Source organism: Mastigoproctus giganteus, chromosome 7 (genome assembly GCF_048544385.1).
Source record: "Mastigoproctus giganteus isolate SK-2022 chromosome 7, ASM4854438v1, whole genome shotgun sequence".
Classification (NCBI taxonomy): domain Eukaryota; kingdom Metazoa; phylum Arthropoda; class Arachnida; order Uropygi; family Thelyphonidae; genus Mastigoproctus; species Mastigoproctus giganteus.
Genome location: NC_143581.1, coordinates 20223049 through 20246187, shown reverse-complemented (window position 1 = coordinate 20246187; position 23139 = coordinate 20223049). Strand labels below are relative to the sequence as shown.

The window sequence follows — 23139 nt, the reverse complement described above, 5'->3', positions numbered from 1 at the left end:
GGTTTGGTCCTGAGTGCTACACTGTTTACAATTAGAATCAATAGCATAACACAAAATCTTCCAAACACTATCGAAATGTACATATATGCTGACAATCTTACCATCTCTTGTCACGTCCCAAAATATTTTTTCCATTAAGAGACAACTTCAAATGTCTATTAATAAAATTGAATATTAGATGCTGCATAATGGCTTCCACCTCTCATTACAGAAAAGTACTGCCATGCACTTCTGCAAAAAAAAAAAAAAAAAAAACGGAAAATACATCCCGAACTTTGGCTGGGAAATCATCCAATATCAGTTCCTAACAGTGTGTAGTTTCTTGGACTTACATTTGACAGCGTACTGTATTTTCTCAGTCACATAAAGTATATATGAGTGCTTTGCCTGAAGAAGCTAAATATCCTTAGAGTCATCTGAGAGCTGGGTCCACCTGTGATAAACGCTCATCCAATCCCAATTAGATTATGGAACTTCTGTCTACGACTGTTAGAACAAACACCTTGCAATGGCTTAATCCAATCCAGCATAGCACCTTTATATAGAGGCAAAATGAACCTCCACTACACCTTAGAAGAAAATTGCTATCATTCAACTATTCAGCTAAAATACAAAGTCTTCCTTCTTTTCCCATCCAGTTGCAGAATGAGATCACACCTATAGGAATCAGATTACAGGAATTAATGAAAAGTTTAAATATTTACCTTAATAGTACATTTGAAAACACAGCAGATGCAGAACCTTTTTGGAAGACATGCATACCTTTTTGTAATAATCACTTCTGTCAATGGGGCAACACCCCCTTGCAAATCTAAATATCCGACAACTGTATGCAGAGCATTTATCAGCAGACTCAAGTTTTGTTCAGTTATATACTGACATCCCAAAAATGGAAACATCTGTAGGTGCTACTGTGTTCCTTCCCAAAACCACACGTCTTTCCCCCATTCAACTAAATGCAGTGTTTACACGGCCAAACTGTATGTGAGCAAGTTTCCATTAACTCATTAAAAACTTATTAAAGGTTTGGTAAACTGTGACGTGTACATTTTGTGCCATTTTATATACTGCATATCTGTATGCAGTATGATAGTGACAAGCAGTTTGCTCCCTGCAACATGTAGTATTCTTTCAAAGTGATATAGTTTTACTTCTTTTCTTTTCTCTGTGATTTTCTCTTTTACATCAAGTGGTTCTGTGCTTGCATGGTCTAAAGTAAGAACCCAGAAAGGGAATGCACCTTTCTTTTTTTCAGTGTATATATCAATCAATAACCAACTCTAATAACTTCAACAACTGCTTGGTCACTGTTGGCACCACTCCTGCCTTCATGTGCTGGGGCCGGAAACCTGGGGGGGACCAACCCTTAGGGCTAAAAGGAGCAAAAACGGAAACCATTGAATCTCCATGTTTAATGCCAAAGAGCTCTCAACGTGACAATTACACTGACCATTACTTCTCTCGCTGTCAAAGATTGAAAAAGGACACAAGCAAGCAGGAATCTCCAGCATTCTTGATATTGCATTATCTTTCTGCACAACTTGTGAGAGCTCTCCCCTTTCATTATTCAGAAATGCCTTGAAAATGCCACAGGTTCACCGAAAATGGTGAAACTTCTCCAATCAGGAGATTTACTAATAGAGACCTCTCACTCAAGGTACTCTGAGCTACTATTATGGCTCACTTCTTTAAATGGAATTTCGATTCAAATCACCCCACATAACACACTGAATCCTTCCAAGGGAGTGACCACCGAATAGGATCTATTAAATGTTTCTGAAGGAGAAATAGTCCAGGAACTAAAAGATCAAAATGTCACACTAGCAAAAGATCAGAAAAGACAGCGATTTAGTTGCCCCATTCAGAACATAATCTTAACTTTCAGTACACCTGATTAGACCGGGGTTCAAGCCCGTCACCACCAAATACGGTGGATGCGGAAAGGTTAGGGAATGACCACCGCATATTCCCGGAGCAATACGGCCTTAGTTGCTAATGCTCCTAAAAACCAAACAACGTTCAGTACACCAAATCTACCAGCTTCTGTCAAAACAGGTTACTTGAACTGCCATGATTGGCCATTTATTCCAAACCCTCTAAGATGTTATAAATGCCAGAAATTTGGCCACTCCCAGACAGCATGCCATGAAGAAGCAACGTGTCCAAACTATGGGTGAAAAATTCTCACACAAACAGAATGCAAGACACCAACACTGCAGTGTCCTAATTGCAGGGACAACCATCCAGCTTACTTCAAAGATTGTGAATTCTGGAAGTTAAAATATAAAATTGAAAATAAAGGCCCTTACCAAAAAAGCAAAAAGACAGGTTAATTTAAGTATGCCAAAACTCACTTATGCTTCTGCTATCCACGGTTACCAATCAGTGGCATGTCAGACAGAAGTGTCCATCTCTCCAAACACATCAATCTCAGACTGAGCTCGATCAGTATTCTTGGTCCAGCATTCATCTAAACCAAACTTGGTAGACCAAAGCAATAATATGCCACTCACAATTCCATCCCGAAGTCCTCATTGTCAAGTAGCAGAAAAATTGCAAAAATCTCCCCTTCAATCAAAAATTATACTATCTTCAGGCAAGATAGATCAGACAATAATAGTGCTCGTACTCTTGGACTGAAGAGTCCAGTCCCCCTCCAGATGCATTCCATTGCAAACTTTGACCGATCTTCAGGCAAGATAGATCGGATACTAATTTTGTCGAAAATTAAATTACTGGTGTAGCTATATTCTAGGACTTGAGTCCTCCATACACATTCATTGCAAACTTGACTGTTATAAACAATCTACCCATAAAAGGTAGACAGATTCATCTTCCACTTACAAAACCAAATAATTTAATGCATCATACAATGGAATGCAGAGGTTTTTGCAGTAACATTGATGATATCACGAACTAATTCACCACTTCGATCCTGTTTCCATGTGCTTACAAGGAACTAATTTGACATCCCAGGTCTCCCCTTCAATCGGCGCCTCCGTAGCCAGGTGGGAAGGAGCAGCAGTGCGTAGCACACGCTTCTTGATTAGACCAGGGTTCAAGCCCATCTCCACCAAATACGGAGGATGCAGAAAAGTCAGGGAATGACCACTGCATATCCCGTAGCAATATGGCCTTAGTTGCTAATGCTCCTAAAAACCAAATAAACAACAACAACAAATCCCCTTCAATCAAAAATTATCTTATCCTTAGGAAAGATAGATCAGACACTAATAGTGCTCATGGAGGAGTAGCCATACTCTTGGGCTTAAGAGTCCCCTCCAGATGCATTCCATTGCAGGCCTACTTTAGAAGCTGTTGGAATACATACCATACAGTAATTGGTATCACTATAACTTTGATCTCACTATAACTTCCACCTAATCAACCATATACCATTCAGGAAATTGAAGAACTTGTTTTGCAATTACCACCTCCATTCTATTTACTAGGTGACTAATGCACACCATCCATTATGGGGTTACTTCACGTTAGGCAGACTTGGAAAGCATTATTGAGATGCTGATCGACAAACAGGATTTAACATTAATGAATACTAGCTCTCTTACCATATCCATTTCTCAACCAAAATCAGCCGCTGCAATAGACCTTTCCATTTGCTCTCCAATCCTTTATCCAAGTATTGATTGGGTAACACTTAACTATCCTCACAGCAGCAACCATTACCTGATAATATGTAAAATTCAAACATCCTATTCTTTATCAACAGATAATCTAGTAAAATGGAAATTTTCAAAGGCTGACTGGATAAAATACAGCATGCACATCTTGTTTGACAACAGAGGTTGTCGAACAAGATTCAACTCAAATTCACAATAATATGCCTGTAAAGCAAGAGAAATTTTTCTCTTGCTTTACAGGCATATTATTGTGAATTTGAGCTTATTCCTATTTATATTTATTTTAAAGTTAGATTAGCAATGTATGTATATATATGTTTATATGGTACTTAGTTGAATGTGCATAGTCTCATTGCTAGTGAATTTTTGAATATTGTGGGTGGATATTCACAGTATTTACAACACATTATTTTGATTTCAGTAATTCTCTCTGTAAATCATATAATTTATACATAATATAATTTATACATGATGTATCATATAATTTATACTGTGTGTGTGTGCGTGTGCACTTTTAATTTGTAATACCCATGTATCAATTTCTCACAAATAGTCTTTATTCATTAGCTAATTTGTTACTTAAGAGATTATTTCAAAACTGTCACAGTATGAATGTGTATTTTTTTTTTTCTTTTTTTTTTTTTTTGGAAAGGGGCTAATAAAATCTTTTTGTATAAACTTTGATTTTAAACTAAGTGTAATAAATCATAATTTATACATAATTTATTATGCTATTATTCTGCTTTATTACCGTCTGACAGTAAACACTAATTCCAGTAAAACATTTTTGACTTTGGGCTAGATATAATAAATTATGAATATTCGCTAGTTGATGCCCTGATTATTGAATAATAGTTGTTTTTTTAAAGGTTTATTTTATATATAGTGTTTTTGTTTTGTTCTTTTTAGATAATGGTCCAAATTTGTGAAAAAGTCAAAACTTTCAAATGTTCATGGTCAGAAATTCACACTGTACGACAAGAATACATTTGTGGCATTGATGAAGCAGTTCGCATTCTTCACCAACTTAAAAGAGCAGCTGTAGATCAAGAAAAGCATGAGAAATGGTTGAGAAACAAAGACGTATTAGAGACAAATCAGCAGCATTCATTGTCAGATACAAAAAGTTTATATCAGAAAACAGGTGTGCTAGTTGATATCCCTAATACATGGCCAAATAGTGCACCTGCTGGTTTTACTGATGGGCCATTGCATCACTCTAGTCATTACCCTTCACAAGACTATGCAGGCACACAGGGAGGAATGATCTTAACACATTCTAAGTCACCTTCTTGGAGTGAGGGGGTCTCTTCCCATGTAGATGGATGGCAAGCAAGGAGAACTTCTTCAATTAAAGCAAATGATATAGATGAATTTTCAAGTGCATTTGACTACCCAGTCAGAGCTAACTGGACTTCTTCTTTAGATGGAAATTACCAACAACCACAGAAGTTTCCTGTAGCTCCCAGTCATGTGGATAGCAAAGAAGATTCATGGGATTTACTATGCTCCCCTCTACAAAGGCATTCACTTCAGGATAGTCATAGTGTATTTTCAGAATTTCCTAAAGACAGAGTAGGTTATGGGCAAATTCCACTATCAAAACCACCTTATACTTCTCACTATATATCTCAGTTTTCACCACCTCACATACTCCCAGCTGGTATGAGTGGTTATCCATTTAGTTCTCCTCATGTTTTATTTCATGCTGCACAACAATGCCAGTGTCGTGTCTGTTGTGAACAGTCCTTTCCTCTTTTACAAGATTGTCTTCACCATAAAGACCCACTTTCCAGTTACATAAGTGCAGATAGTCTATATGGTAGGTCAGAAAAGCATAAATCTGATGGACCACTTGAGTTTTCAAATGCTCCATTACATCTTTCATTAGCACAATCCTCAGATCCCAAGCCTGGGCATTTTCCAGCAGCAGATGGGCTGGTATGTTATACTTCCCAAAAAACTAAAAGTGATGCTGCAGGAAGTTCTGTCACACCAAGTAGTGGCTCACAGAAATCTCAGAATGTTGCCAAACGAGGAAGTTTTTATGATAATGTACCAGTTGGTACAGAGATAGATGCAGTTGACACAGCATATGCCACAGGAAAATCTCCCAGTGTTAAGAAGGATATACCACTTCAGAATAGTGTAAGCACAGGAAATGCTACAACTACGGGTAAGAACAAAAGTCAGAAGAATGTGGTTGTTACAGATTCCTCGTCCAGTAGTGCTAATCCATCAGTGAAGACTGCTCGCTTAAAATCAGTGGTTAAAACTGATAGTTGCTCCCAGAGTGCAGGCGATCTTCCACAAAGTAGTACAGTTTCAGTTGCGTCCACAGATGCTAAAGTTACCTCAGCAAAATCGCCACCTATAGTAAATCATAAAGACAGCAAGGAATTAAAGAAATGGTCTTGTTCTTCCTGTACATTTTTCAATTCTCCTAATAAACGTATTTGCGACATGTGTGGACGTAGTAAATATCCAGGAGCAGAGAGCACACCATTAGTAAGTGGTGGAAGGGAGTGTCCAAAATGTACTCTAGTAAATGAAAAAGATGCAGAAGATTGCACTGCATGTGGAGCCAGTTTGAAGGATTCGCCAACATACATCTGAGCTTATATCAGTTATTAAAGGTTTGGTTAACTGTGACGTGTACATTTTGTGGCATTTTATATACTGCATATCTGTATGCAGTATGTTACGTTGTATAAAATAGTGTGTCCTTCTTTAAATATCATCATGTATATTGTGAAATAATTGTTTGAATTTTTTTTAAAGTATCATTGACAGGGTTGTTTTGACAAAATTTAGTAGCTCATTTAAATGGAATTTAATCACAGTGTTGTTCAAAAATATGATTAAAAGCCTGCATATCTGGTGTCAAATCCCTACAAGAATGCGGGATTAATTTCCCAATGATATTCACTTACTTTTTTGGTGCATAGTTGTTTTGAAGTATTGTATATATGTGTGTGTATATATATATATATATAGATGTAGAAAAAATCTCTTACCATATAAATTCTGGAGTAAGGTTTGGGGTGGGTGGAGGGGGATCAAGAATGAACAAAGAAGATAAAGTGAGAATTAGTTGGTTATTTTTCTTTAAACATTTTTTTTACTAATGGTTTGAAATTCTAAACATTCTTATCTCGCCATAGTGATACAAAATTCTTGATTTTATAAACATTTCTGCTTATAAAGAAAGTAATATTTTCCACAAGCTTGATTCAACTAAATTTTGCCACTTGTTTTGCTAACATATCCTGACCTACCCAAATGAATTTTCTCTAGCGTATGCATACTGTTTCATGTTTTAAAAGAACAGAATGATTGGTAAGAAGGTATGAAGTGCAGGAGTTTTAAGAAATCTTGTAGCAATATTAAAAGAAATTTTTACCTATTTAGTATGCACATGTATAGTAATAATGTTATAGATCTATACATAAAATGGTATAAAAAGAATTAGCAAAACTTAAATTATAAATATTAAAGTAAAATATAATCTAAAAAGATAACACCTTAAGATCAATTTGTTATTTGGAAGTAAATTTAGTACAACTTTTGGCAGTGGATTTTTAATGACAGTAAATCTATTGAAAATAAATTTTCAATAAATGTAAATGGAAAGGTAAAACATAAATTTTATAGGTGGCTAAAACATGAATAAAAATGTTACTGGTCCTGTGATGCTGACTCTTAACTCTAATTAATGATCCTTCAGTAAATCAGCTATCTAGTTGGTTCATAACTCTCCTCTCTTTTACAGTTTTAGCATGTTTAATTGCAGCTTGGTGGTAACCCATGTCACATTATAATGAATTTCATCTTTATTGAAACTTTACATTTTTTTTATAAATAACATATTAAACAACACTTACTACTGAATAGATTATATAAATATAAAACTTTCTTATTATATCAATATTATAAATTGTGTTTCTATAATTATAGTGTGAATTTTTCAGTTGTAATCTTTAGTGGCTTGGGTTATTGCCAGATAAAGAAAATGCCATGTTTGTTTAAAAATATTAGATCTGCATTTTTAGTATTAGATAAGTCTCAGAATTGCAACTACTTGTCTTTGAAGTTAGCTTTCCTATTTATTTTGAATGAACATTCTGTAGTCACAGGGGTTATTATTTAAAAAAAAAAAAAAAAGAAAGAAAAGTTGAGCTGCTTGTTTATAACTCTGGTAGACAACTTTTCTTGTGAGGTTTGTATTGTGATTTATAGCTATAAACAGAGTGACTTTAGAATGAAAAATAACTAAAAGAAAAAGTGAGGGTCAAAATTACTTCCACTCAGGTTGCTCATGGGTTAAAATCATCCATTTAAAATTTTAAAAAAAGATTAAAAAATTTGTTATATATAAATTTGTTTTACCAAAGTTTAATTCTAAATTCTTTATTTTTTTAAAAACTTAATTACATAGCACAATTGTAATTTATCATTTAAATTCAGATTTGATTTTTGTATGCGTCGTATTTGCAGCCTTGGCCAATAATTTGAACTTGTTCTGCAATCCCCTTATGTTGATGACATTTTTCTGGTTTACCAACCCTGTTTCAGTAATATCTGATTTCTCAGTTCATCTTGTATAGCTTAGTAACTTATTGATGACTTTCTAGATTATGTTAAACCTTTCAGCTTGCATGTCAATCCCTCAAAGATGTAATTACCATTTGTTTTTTCCTTGAAGTTGGAATGCAATCCAAAGTAATTCGTATTCCTCCTGTAATCTGCATGAAATTTTTAGGTGTACAGTTGGACTCTAAACTTCATTTCTCAATCCATTGCATAGAACTTTACTCTACCATCTTCACTGCCTTTTGGTTTATGAAATGTGACCTTTCCCTCATTTAATCCAAATACAATGGATTCCGGTTATTTGGGCCACCGGTTTATTTGGGCCAAATTTTAAAAAACGGAACCCAATCAAGAAAATAGCCAGGGTTTACTTCGCTTAATTGAGACAACATGCCGTTTAATCGGGGCAGGAGACCGCAGCACTCGAGATTACCCTACGATTGTCTCCGACTGTACCACGTGGTTTGGTCGGATTTCTGGAGGTCACAACCATAAAACAATAAAAATAATTAGCAGTCATCTGTTTATTGGGCTTTTCTGTTAGTGCAATCTATCATAAATGGATAGTAAACTCGATCTTATTGAATTTGTGATAATACCGACAGCTGGAATTCTGTGGGTTATTATGGTGAAATGTGTTTGCACTTCCACGGAATCTACAATCATATAAAAAAATTAATTTTTAGAATCTTATCTTCATTTCTATTTTTAAAGCTTCGTAACTTGTTACTCCGTTCTCACTTGCGCGTATTGTGTTACTTGAAATTTGTGTGGCCATGTTCTTTGTTACTGATTGCTTATCTTTTTACTGTTTTAAATTTTAATCCCCACCCACAAATGTCAGTGAACAGAAATGTCGACTAGTTAGTATGTACATATTACAGTACATATTAATTATTCCGATTATCACGTATCATTTAATTTTTGCCGACCGGGCTAGCCGAGTGGGTAAAGTACCTGCCCGGCAACCCAAAGGTCGCGGGTTCGATTCCCGCCTCGGGCTTGGATCAAAGTACTGCAAAAACCTTGGGAGGTGCAATATGGCCACAGAAGCCGATGCGCCAATAACTACCAAATCAAAAAAAAAAAAAAAAAAAAAAATCATTTAATTTTTTAATTGGTAAGGTAATAAAGGGTAAATTTGTGCTTAATATATCTTTACTTTTATAGCCTGCAGATAATATTCCTCCTATTTTCGCTAATTAGAATCGCTGTTTAATAGAATTAAAATTCAATTCACAAACGTGATCACAATGACCGGCGCTTACTACACATCGTATAGTGAACGGTATTTTACTATGGTGAGTCCATCGTAACATGATTTGATTGTACAGTGAACCAATTGTAAAGTGGGGTCCATTGTATTTTTAGCTATTTACATGAAACTTCGGATAATTGGGGCAGCCGCTTAATCGGGCAAAAATGCACTAGTCCTGATGTGTCCCAAATAACCGGAATCGACTGTACATTTGTAAATATAAAGTGATTCATAAATATATTATGAATCATTCTGTCTTTTCACCACTGTAATGGTGAAACGTATAAATACAAAATACCATAAACTCTTGATTCTTTATTTTTATTTATTTTTTTTTAAATTATTATTTATACTTATTTTTATAAAGCATAGAAAATGCAAAACTTTCTGAAATTTCTCTAACATAACGTCTTTGCTATTTTTTCCCTGACCCAACTCAAAGCTCAAAAGAGTGGTAACATACTTGTGAATCACCCTGTACATTGAAATCTAAATTCTAATTGATGCCCCCTATACCTCACTAATTTGGCCATTAATCTCAACATTTGCTCTTCAGCCTATCATATCTGCTGAATATTTTCTCATCATGTGGCTAAATGCCAAGTTTGGGTTGGCGAGATGACACTGTGTCATATCATCATCAGCTGTACCAATAAATTGAAATCATGCCTATTATACTTTGTTGGCTATCAAGTTCTCTGTCTCTGATCACTGGCTAGAGTGACTTTGTCAACATTTGGGACTTCCTTCACTAGTGAATTTCACCCATGATCCACTAGAATCTCCATCTCTTTAAATCCACAGCATTTAAATTTTTATCTTTTAGCAGTCTTCACTTTAATCATTTACATTTTATTTATTTTTTCTCAATACCATCATATGCCTATTTTATGTTATTGCTGATCTTACACCATGTAAACCCTTCTTAGCTGGTCTGTGCTGGCATCCCTATCTTGTTTGAATGGCTGAAAATTATTATATGTAATGGCATTTAAAAGAAAAAGAAAATTTCATTTTGAATCCTGAATTTTCATTTATTCAGTTGACAGAAATTTCTTGAATGAAAATTTATTACAAAGATTGGATTTAAACATTCTAAATCTCCTTACTTTTGCTGTCACTGATGATTTATAGCTTAGTGCATTTTACATAACAGTAGACATGTTTCAGTTGTTTGGTGATTGTTTTGAGAGTTTTAAGTGCATTAACTACTTTGGTCATAATGCACCAGTTCATGTATATTATGTCTGTACAAATATATATTTTCTTAGGCAGATTTGCATTGTTTATGGGCTAAAAAAAATGCAGAAAAACTTGTGGAAAAATTCTGCTTGCATAGCCTGGATCATCTAACTACAGCCTCAGTTGAAGGGATCTTTAAGATTATCTTCTTGAATGGGATTTGAATTCATACCTTTAAAAATGAATGAAAAGTGGTGACTGTTTTCATTGATTTTTATTTTTAAGCCAAATGAGAAGTAATGTAATTATTGCAGTTGCAGGAATTTTTTTTTTTTTTTTTAATTAACTTTTAAATAAAAGCTTTTAAACCTGCAGACAGTGAAAACCAAGTTGAGAACTCAATGCTATAAATTGTAATATTACGTACTATGAAACATGTTTAGCAACTCACATGTAAAGTTCCCTTAATTGCTTAACCATGGCAGAGTATTAGTGGAAATAAATAAAATTTTCTTGACAATTAAACTACCGGTATCCTGCTCATTTGCAAATATAGTAGGATTTCCAAGTGAAATTCATGAAAAAACAGAACAAATTCTTGTATTAGGCTTTGACTTATGTCATTACTATAAGTTGTCTCCTGTTGTTATTTTATAAATAAATAGCATTTCTTAGAGAAGCATAATAAATTTTCATATATTTTATGCTACATTGCATTGAAAAAAGGAGATTTTGGGAGGTACTTGCAGGAGTACACAGTGCTTACTGAGACTTTCTCATCGCTTCTTGTCATATCTTTTTAGCATCTTATTTTACAAAATTGAAAGTGCTACTCAGGAGATGCTAGTTGCACTGTATGATTTTGAAAGTGCATTCCAAAATATTCCTTCTGATATCAGTGCAGTATGTATAAAATATGTACATTTGTAATTCCTGCGTAATTCACCCTTCGTGTATGTATTTCATATAATGCTATTCATAATGTGGTGCAACCAGTCAACTGAGCATTTTGATGGTTATTATCATATCATCAGTAGATAGCATCCTATTAATGTAGTTTCTGAAAATCCGGTAATGAATTAAATCATAAAATGAAAGATACCAAGTAGTGTAGGAAGCATGCTGTAAAAATGAGATATTGGAATAGCCCATGTTTTTACTAGAAAATTATCTTGTTTTGAGAATTACGTTAGGAGACAGACTGAAAACAAGTAATTGTATATAATTTAATATAGGTCATATACCATGAACTAATTAGAATTGCCTTAATTACTAAGCATGTTCCAAACCATAATTAGTAAACTAATTCTTAACTCATTAAAAATACATACTAGTAATTTACTCATAACTACCACCAATTGAGGATATGGCACACCTTTAGGGAATTATTAAATTTTCACTTTTCTCTCATTCTTGCATACTCCTGTAATAAGATAACTTTACATGAGAGAGAGAGAGAGAGAGAGAGAGAGAGTGAGCGAGCAAGAATCATTCTGCAGTATTTAATTTTATAAAGTTGGAAATTAAGCAGGCAAATAAATATAAGCAACAAGTTAATTTTTTAATACTCTAATTCCTAAATGCAAGTTATAATCATATTTTTGGAAAACTTGGAATTAAAATCATCACTAATTGAGTTTAATTAAAAGCTATTTCTTTTTCAGGTGTAAAACTTTATTTGATGTTCTTGTTATTTATTTCAATATTTATATGGTTGTATTTTCATGATGTGTGTATATCAGAAAAAAATATTTTGAATATAGTTTATTACAATTTGATAGTTTAGAAATCATGTTCCAAAAGTATAGGTATCCTAATTATTTACAAATTTTGGTAATGTTAAAGATATGTACAGAATTTGATGGTCCCTTCAGTAAGCCTATAACAAAAGTTCGTCTGAGATTTTCTTTAAAACTGAAGATAGCAATCAAGGTGATGGCTCTGCTATTATTGTTTGTCAGCTTACCTTTAAGAGTTTATGATGAAAACTATATGTAGATACTAGTGTGGAAGTATTTCAAAATGCAACATATGTAAATAACATAATTAATGTAAATTAAGTTATATTAATCTCTATTCATTTGTATAATTTTAGTAAGAAAACATATTAGGACAAATATTACTGCCACAGTTAATAGAACTAATAAGAAATAAAGAAAGAATAAATTTTAACAATTCGTTTTAAGTATTATCATTTTTTAATATTTTGGGAAATCTTTATGAAAAACATCTATTTTAATAATGAAACAGGATTTTTATAAGCTTGATTTGGTTGTATTTGTTTTATTAAAGTATTTTGTCCAATGACAGATGGTTCCAAAATACTTTAAAAGTAATAAAGGAAAACCACTGTTATTAATGCACTTGATAGATGGTAGTACATGAGAAAGAAAAAAAATATTAAATTTAAGTTTTTATAAATTTTTATGATGTTTGAAAACTACATTGCATTATACAAAAAAAAAAACAGGCAGTTCAGTGCTCTAGGTGTTGTCCAGTTCTGTGGCTAAGGAAAGGGATTCAGAAAAGGACTGTTACTGTGTTCTTTGAATGCTGGATGGCTCTTCAGGAAAATTCACTGTCAGCTGATTGCAACTAAGCCTGTAGCCTTCTTGTTTGTGAAAGCTTCTCTTCAAGGAAGCTGGACTTAATTTTGTTTGGATTTAAAATATTTTTTAAAATTGAAAATGCAATTAGTTTTTTAATAAAATTTAAATATATGAACTATAGAAATCCAGACTACTTTCTAAGCACAATTATGCAGATATCAGTGTGTTAATATGTTACAGAATTATGCTGCTTATGACAAATGTGTGATACATTTTTTACTGTTAAAGTGTTATATTTTGCTATCCCAAAAGGTAAATTGTTTTGCCTTAGTCTTGTTCTTGAATGAATGGCCTTCTTCACAGGATAGATCCATCAGGTAAACCAATTGAATAGCCACAGTACTCCAGAATATAACTGATAACAAATATAGTTTATGAAAAAAATTGAAAAATTAGGCTATCAAACTTTATTTTACAGGTCTTTGTTAGTCCCATTAATAACACTCGCAACTAATACAAAGTTTTTTTTTTTTTTTTTTTTTTTTTGCTGTGAATGAAGCATTTGTGATTATAGTGACAGAAATCCTGTAATGTAGTTTAATTTATTTTATTTTTTTTTTTTTTTACAAAATAAATTTGTTATCAGTTATATCCTGGAATGTTTTTGGTTATTCAATTAATAGTTTTGTTTTGGTTGAAGCATGAATTTATTTTGAGTGAAGGTGCAGTCTACTTTCTCAAATTACAGCTACTCTTGTTTTATGTAGTGCTAGTTGTAGTAGTCTTTTATGGCTACTAAAGTTAAGAGAAACTAACCTTGTTTGAAAGATGAGGTTAGTGTAGTTGCTAAAGTCATAAGCTGAGAAGCCTAACTGGACTTTTTTTCTTTTTTTTAAGACTATATCTTCAGTATTAATTATAATATTATAATTTTTATATTTACTCTGAGTGAAATGCTATTTTTCATTCTCATTATTCTGAAATGATGTTCTTCAGCCTATGGATTTGCTCACGCCTCTACTGTTGGCAACTGGTAGCTTAACTGACTTTAAATCTAAGGTCAGTTGTTGTGCTAGATGCTTGCATAACATTTGAATCACAGTTACAGAGCCTAAGAAGAATGCTATCCTTGAGACCATATTGATGATAATGAAAGATTGCAGCAGTAAGCATAACAAGCAGTGCCACCAGTTTGTGAATAATGGAGCCAATAGATAGTATCTTTAAAGGATATTCAGCTTAAAAGATTTTCACCCTTGAACTGAAATGATCTGCTATTCTGTAGAATAATGACATTCTGCACTTTAATAGTTACATGGCATAAGGAACTCACAGAAGCTCAATTTGAAATGAGAAGCATTGTGTGTCTTAGGCATCCCACAAACAAAGATACTTCTCATTTGTTAGTGGCTCTCACAATCCACTCTGTGTTTTTGCTTTATGTCCATTCTTCATCAAAACGAAGGGATAGAGGAGGATCTGATGATTGTGAAGTATGTGCAGTTTCTGAGAATAGGAGTTTTTTTATTTTTATTTTATGTTTGCATCAGGGTTCCATGAATAAAAATAACATTCTGTTTATACGTTTGGAAATCCCATCTAGATTTTCAGTATTTTTTTAAAAAATAATTAATGCTAAGATATTTTACAAACAGCTTTATTTATTTTTGTTCTTAGTTTCATTAATTCTTGAAAAGAATATTCTGTATTTTATTTTGAGTATTGTTTAGTTAGTAGTTATCCCATGTGTTTTATAATAAAACCTTATTCTCAGATATCAGTATTTCTTGGTTTCTTCTTTGCTGAGTAAATATTTTGTTTTTAATTATTCATAAATGGAATTCAAAAGTAATTTTATTTCTGATGACTGTATTTAACACCAAACAAATAAAAAAGAATTGCTGCTAAAAAGGATAAACATTTTCATTTAAAAAATGCAAGTGTTTTTTTTTTTTTTTGCAGACTGGTCCATAAAATTTGCTTCCTTTCTATGCACATTGTTACTGTTGAGTCTAGTCATTTCTATGTAAAATAACTTATTAATTAGAGTAATAGTTTCAGAAGTGATAATTACTTTTAAGCTTATCTTATATTCCATTCATTTATATCTGGTATTTCTTAAACAGAAGTGTTGATTTAATAGTCTGGATTATATTGGGGGGGGGAGTAATCATCTGGAAGCTGTTACTTCATCTTTTAGTTAAACTGAATGTAAACAGGCATCAAACATCAGTGACTGTTGCCATCTGATTATTTGCTAGTAATTTAAAAAAATAAGTAAATTATAATAATATGTTTGTTATATAAATAGTTTACTTTGCAGTTTTTTTCTTTATATAATTCTAGATGATGATAAAAAACCACTACACTTTTCATTTTTGTTCAAAACATAACTGCTAATTTTTCTCTTGCTTTACAGGCATATTATTGTGAATTTGAGCTTATTCCTATTTATATTTATTTTGGAGTTAGATTAGCAATGTATGTATGTATATATATGTTTATATGGTACTTAGCTGAATGTGCATAGTCTCATTGCTGGTGAATTTTTGAATATTGTGGGTGGATATTCACAGTATTTACAACACATTATTTTGATTTCAGTAATTCTCTCTGATTAGCATTTATAGTGGGTCTTCCTTTACATGAAATAGCCAGCTGAAAATTGGTTTGGAGCTACTTATGATGAAAAGAATTTAGATGAAAGAAAATTCTAAATAATTAAGGAAAGGAAAAGTGTCATTCCTTTAAAGGGAGAATAACTCAAAGGTATTAAAGATTTTGCAGTGATACGATTTGCAAGATCATTAGGAGAGTAGACTTATTATCACTTGCTGTTATCACAGTAAAAGTATAAAGTATCCATAACAGAATACTTTATATATTTTTACTCCGAGACTATAATCAAAATATATTTCAGTTTCAAGTGATTTAGAAGTAAACTGTAGAATGAATGTATATGAATTTTATGAATGTATAACAGTTAATTAAAATAACAGGTAACAGTTCTATTTCCACAAAGTTAGCCTTGGAACTTTAGACAATCATATGTTATTTATTCTGGGAAAGACTTTTTTATAATATTTAATATACCTTTGAATGTTATTCTGCAGTAATTTTGTAGCTTGAATCCTATAGGAACTTATTTAACTTTTTACCTATATTTTAAAATATTTATTCTAAATTTTAAACATAAAATAGTAAAAACCTTGTATTAAAACAGCTATTTGGTTTCTAATAGTTAATTGTAGTAAACAGAAATCATTAAGGGACGCTGTTAACATAAAATTTTAGTCATTCACTAAATTAAGTAAAATAAATAAATTTATATATATATTTATTTTTTACTTAGCATCGCATTGGTTATTCTCTTGCATTTTGTGGTTTCCTCTTGGTATTCTAATTTATTCCTGTCAAACAGACAAATTGACAATAGAAAAAATGCGGTACAGAGATAATTACCATACATGTCAACTATTTCAGATTATCTGTAGTTCCGTAATTATGTTTACTGCACAGTCTGTAGCAATACCAAAAACAACAAATTTGATATTGTTTTAAAAAATGCATTTACTTAAATTTTTTTTAAATTATAAAAAATGCTAAGCTCTCTCTCGGATGAATTTATTTCCTTTGCTTAAATTCAGTTAGCACATGTGCCAGTTTGCCACTAAAAAGGATGTCATTATATTATTAGTTTAAATATCATTTCACATAATTTTGTTAATCACAGAATGTGAGTACAGTGGTTATATTTAGTTAAACTTGGTCCATTCTTTAGTTAGACATGAGCAGTGAATTAAATAGCTAGTTAAGTAATTTGTATGTAAATACCTAGAATGAATTCTAAATGGGAATTTATACACAGTTGAACATGATTAGTAGTAGCAGACGATGCAAGAAAGCAAACTTATAAAATGTCTGCAAAAAAAAATCCCACATCACCAGCCCAGCCCTCCAATAGTTTGTTTTGTTAAATTCCTTCCTTCCATAAATCTTCCTTCTTCCTTAAATTTATTCAAATTACCCTCTTCTATAACAGATGGAAATTTGTTCCAAACAATCAACCACATGCTGACTAAAGGCAAATTTCCACACATCTATCCTGCAATTTGAATTTGTCCCCTAATGTTTAGTCTGAGCAATGTTATTGGCATTGAGCTTGTTCAATCCATTCAAATTAAACACCTCAATCATCTGGAGACTATCAATCAAGCATCTGGAGACTAGGCACCTTGAGGTGCCTAGTCTCCAGATGCTGCAATTTGCAGAACTGAAGCCTTTCTTGCTAAGACCTTCTTTTGTTCCCTTCACTAACCTTGTTGCCCTTCTCTGCACCCATTCCAGCAGATCTATATCCTTCCTAAAATGAAGCCTCCAACTAGATGAGTAATATTTACTTAAATTAATTTTCCTAATAGCAGCCATAATAAGAAAGTTAAAAGAATGTTGTTGTTACCAGTGTATAATTCATATTTACAATATAAAAAATAAATTCCCTTATCACAGTAAGGGCCCACCTGATCAACATATGATCACTATATGAAGCTTAACTCAGATATGTAAATGAAAGTATGTTGATAGCTAAAGTGAATAACTCCTCCTGTATTTTGAAATAAGTACAGTGTAACAGTAAAAAAAAGTAAGGGTAGTTAGTTTGTGCTAACATGTATCCTAGATTATTATAATATAAATTACAAGGGTGAAATGGGATTTTTTTTTTTTTTTTTTGGCAGATGTTGATATAAGTTTGCTTTCTTGCATTATTTTTCATTATTAATTCTAATTAATACTAAGTATTTGCTCCATGTGCATAACAAATGCCAGATAAAGCATGCATGTGAATATACTCATATGTGTTTAATGCATTTGCACCCATATGCAGAATGTGTTATTCTGGCTTCAGTTGGATCATCTTGAAGACGGATCAGTTATCATAGCACGATTCTCTCAAACACACCACTAATTTTTATAAGTTTATATAATAAATCACAATTACATCTTTTATTAATAAAATTGATTTGTAATAAGGTTGCACAGTTTCAATTATTTCATTTTGCATTATTGTTAAATTAAAACTTTTGAATAGTTTCTCAAGAAGAGAATGGAAATGATGTTCAGTATGCAAAATAATTAAACTTTCAGCACTTACAAAATGACAATAATTTGAATAAGAAAACTTAATTTTAATAGTTTTGAAACAAGCAGAGTGAAATAAAGCTACTTCCACATTGTGGTATACATTATAAAGATAAAACAGTACACAATATTGTTATTAATGCAAAGAAAGACACACCATTTGCACCCTATACCACCATTACATTACATGGTGTAATATCATTTGCTATAAATAATCATGTGTTATCACCATTTCAAATAATAGTATTATTAATTCACCATTTTATGCATATATAAAAAAAGGGCATTAAAATAATTAAATGGCATAGTATTGGTTATAAGATTTCAAAATAATTTTAGTACTGCTATACAGTATTTCCCCTTCAAGATATCCCCTTAAATAATAAATTGTTGCCACCAATGTCTGAAGTAACAGGAGGAAGAAAGAAAGAGGAAAAGAGTGGGATAGAAGGAAATACATACCACCAGTGAGAAGGGTTGCCTTTCTTCTAACCCCCACCCACTTTTTCACATAATTTCTGTGTTGTTCCCTTCCAGTGCCTTCTTCTGACATATTTCTTCACCTTTATTATAACTTTCTGCCTCTACTTCTAAGTCTCTGGTTTGTAAAGAGTATGGCCAGTCAAAAGTATTATTTTAACACATTGACTGTTTCATGATGCAAATATGCAACATCAGGTTTTAATCTAATTGGAGGCAAAACAACCCTACTTTTATAAATTTTTCTTCAAATTCAATAGATGAAAAACTGGATATTTTTGTCAAGCAACCTTCACCAGAGGCTGACATAGTGAAAAGAAAGCCCAAAAATGAAAAATGCCCTCCACAAATCCAGATTGACTCCATCCCAGGGCAAAAAGATCATAAAAGCTAGCAGAAAAAGCATTAAAGTGATTTTATATTTATACTTTTTTGTTTTATTTACCTTAGCACTTTTAATTTCTTTCATTTATTGTAACACATTCTGTCAAATATGCCATGAATAATTTTTTTTCTTTTAATTTTTATCTTCTAAAGTTCTATTTGTAAATAATTATTTTATTTCTGTTTTAATTAAGTTTTTATGCATAATCACTGGTTTCAGTAAATTATTATTTATGAGCTTATTTGACTTTATTTGGACTAATAATGACTTCTTTAATGAGACATGTTCATATATTTCCAGCATTAGTATTTTTGTTCCTCCATGGTTCCAAAATATCTGAGGCCTTATTTAATCAAGTCTGTGAAAATTAGAAAAAAGTAAATGTTTATTGGGGGGGGGGGGGAGTTCACCTTGATAAATACAGAATGGTTTATAATGAAGTATACCACAAAACACATTTCTTTTTCATTCATTTATTATAGCACTTGCTACACAGAAAAAGTACATTTCACTTACTGTATAAAAAGAGTTTATTTTACCTATCTGTTGGTGCATAATGTGTTCCAAATGTCTTTCATTTCAGCCTAAACAAGGATAATTGCATTCATCATTTATGTAGGAACCTGGTTTTAACAGTGCTTACAATATTTCCATCAATTGAAACAGAGCAATAGGTATACGGGATCTCTGTAAACAGTTGTTTTGAGTATTCTGCGGGGGGAAAATCAGTTAAGGGAAAAATTTAGTCTTGAGGATGAGATTGGTATGTGAAATCAGTACCTCTTGTGATTATTTTATTGTGGAAGTGATTTACAGCAGTATTGCTGCCACATGAGCTGTGGAAGTTAGTGCATCATTTCATTGAAACCAACATATAATATTAACACATTGTACAGAATTTTTCAAAAGGCCCTGATATTCCCAATGTCATTCAAGGCAGACTACAGACAATCCTTACAAAATGTTGGCATGTATAAGTTAAACCTGTTTCCTTTCTTCCTCAGAGTTATTACCTAAGCATATCATCAAGGGGAATATAGACCAAGGTTGTCCTTTTTCTTAAGGTGATCAGATTATTTTGATGAAGAAAACTGTATATTTCTTATAAAGAATGGGAATCTGAAAATTTTTTAAATTATAAAACCAGAATATTCCATTTTTAAAAGTATGTACAATTCAAGATAAAATACAATTCAGCCATCTTAATTACACAGTTCAGTTAATATATGAAATTATTTTGAATGTCATTGCAAAATTTACCTTTTGTTACATGATGCTTATATTCACATTTCTCACTTTATCAGCGTTTTCTAGTATAATTTTTTTTAAGATTTTAGTGAATTATCAGAATCATTACATATCTTACGTATATTGATTTTAATGACATTTTATATTGCTGCACACTGAGCTCACTGTTTTCTTTTGTTCATTAATTCACTATGTTACTGAAACTCGCTCAACAGATCTCTGCACCATTCCCTACTAGTAATGTTAAAATAATTTTACCAAAAAAAAAAAAAATTCAAATAAAGTTTTAAATTTTTTTAAAGGTTAAATAATATTAAAATAAATTCTAGACCTCTTGACTTTATTCTACATCATTTAAGTGCATTCAATACAGTTTACACCTCTTGTTAATAGGCCCACAACCATTCTCCCATTGTTAAATTGGTATTAAAAAAAGAGCTTCAGTTGCACAGTGTGAATCATAAAGATAATTTTTGGTTATCTAAAATATAGAAATCTTTTGTGATAAAAAAAAAAGTCTTGAGTTAAGATTAAATTTGACAGTGTCTTCACTTCTGCCCAGACATGATACGGGTTATATGATGCGGCCCTGGAGAGATTGTGCAAGGCTCATTGGGTAGAATTTTCCTAAGTGTCTTCTGTGATTGTTAACAGGAAAGACTGCTTCTACACGGATGGGATACACTTAAATAGAAAGGGTGCAAGAATATTTGCTGATGCTATCGAGTCAGTGTTAGGTTGGTCGGAAAACTGCTAGCTTGGGGGATTCACAGTATATATAACAGTAGATAACAGTAGCCACAGGCAGAGGTGAAAGTGATTCTTGCACTGCTTCTATTGGAATGAGCAGCAGACTGGAAAGCAAGGTGCTGTCAACTGCTGAGAGTCATCATGGAACAAGTAAATACATGGGCTGTTTTAGGGTACCTAAGAATGAGAATTGGGGCATGTATAGTTTGTACGCCAATGCTAGGAGTATAGTAAATAAATTTGATGAATATGAAGTGCTGGTCAAGACATCAGATACATGGTGTCACAGATATAAGCAGTGCAGAATTGGAATTTGGGGAGTAAAATGTGTACAGAAAGGATAGGAAGGGAGGAGGGGTTGTGCTGTTAGTTAAGAAATACATAAAATCGAAGGAAGTGCATCCAGTTGACATAGATGGACAGTGCAATGTTGAATCAGTTTGGTGTGACATAAGCACAGGGAAAGCAAAAATAAGAGTAGGAGTGTGTTATAGGCCTAATGATTCTGATGAGTGTAATAACTGTACAGAGAAATAGAATAGGCCAGTAAATCAGTGTGTCTCAATAGGGAATTTTAATTTCTCAGATATTGACTGGAATTTGTGGGTTGGTCACTCGCACACTAGCAAAGCTTTTGTGGATTTATTGGATGATTGTTTTCTACAGCAGCATGTTCAGGAAGGAAACTAGAGGGAGTAATACTCTGAATCTGATTATCAGTAGTGACTCTTATGCATTAAGAATCCGAAGATAAGGGGAACACTAGGTGACAGTAATCACAGTGTATGGATGTCAGATTTACTTAAAGATGTAACTACCATCAGCGGTATAGGGAAGAGTTTTTCTTTCGTAAAGGTGACTACTATTCTCAGACAATTATTAAATTCTATAGACTTGGACTAAGTACTGATGATGATCATCATCATCAGCCATTTTCAATCCACTGCAGGATGAATGCCTCTCCAGCAACTTTCCAGTTCCTTCTGTTTTGAGCACTGGCCATCCATTTACTACCCAAAAACTCATGAATTTCATTTATCCATCTCCGCCTTTGTCTTCCAGGTTTTCTTCTAGCTCCTCTTCGGTACCATTCTGTTATTTTCTTAGTCCATCTGTCATGTCTTCGAGCTATGTGTCCTGCCCAAGACCATTTTAGTTCTTTAGTTTTGAAAAGAATGTCCTTTACTTGAGTTTGCTACTTAATCCCTGTGTTTCTCTTCTTATCTAACAGTCTGATTCATTCTAGCTCCTCTTGGGTACCATTCTGTTATTTTCTTAGTCCATCTGTCATCATGTCTTCGAGCTATGTGCCCTGCCCAAGACCATTTTAGTTCTTTAGTTTTGAAAAGAATGTCCTTTACTTGAGTTTGCTGCCTAATCCATGTGTTTCTCTTCTTATCTAACAGTCTGATTCCCAATATAATTTGTTCCATTCTTTGCTGTGTAGTTCTAAGCTTCTCTTCCATTCTCTTGATGAGTGCCCAAGTTTCACTTCCATAAGTCATGGTGGGGAGTATACATTGGTTCATTATTTTACATTTCAGACAAACTGGGATATTGCTCTTCAGTATGTGACTATATTTCCTGAATGCTATCCATCCAAAATTTGTTCTTCTCTTGACTTCCAGCCATTTATCATTATTACAGCTAATAACTTGTCCCAGATAAGTATATGACTCCACCTTTTCAATTACTGCTCCTTCAATCATTATTTCCCTTTTTGCGGCATACTTGCTCATCATTACTTTTGTTTTAGCCATATTCATCTTTAGTCCAAAATCCTTACTAACTGTGCATAACTGATTAAGATTTTCCTCTAATTCTTTGGGATCGTGGCTTATGACCACAATGTCATCTGCAAATCGTAAATGGTTTAGGTACTCTCCGTTCACATTGACTCCTTTCTGCGACCAG

At 32.7% G+C, this 23139-nt stretch overlaps 1 protein-coding gene across 2 annotated transcripts in view; it reads left to right on the top strand.

Moving 5' to 3' along the window:
* tamo (PUB and ZnF_RBZ domain-containing protein tamozhennic) overlaps window positions 1-6361 on the top strand; it is a 101855-nt gene extending 95494 nt beyond the window's left edge. For both annotated transcript variants that reach the window (XM_090378716.1, XM_090378717.1), the window contains exon 4: window positions 4551-6361. In XM_090378716.1, the coding sequence (XP_090234842.1) occupies window positions 4551-6257 (1707 nt within the window). In that variant the 3' untranslated portion in view covers window positions 6258-6361. The remainder of the gene's footprint in view (window positions 1-4550) is intronic.
* The last annotated feature ends 16778 nt before the right edge of the window (window positions 6362-23139 follow it).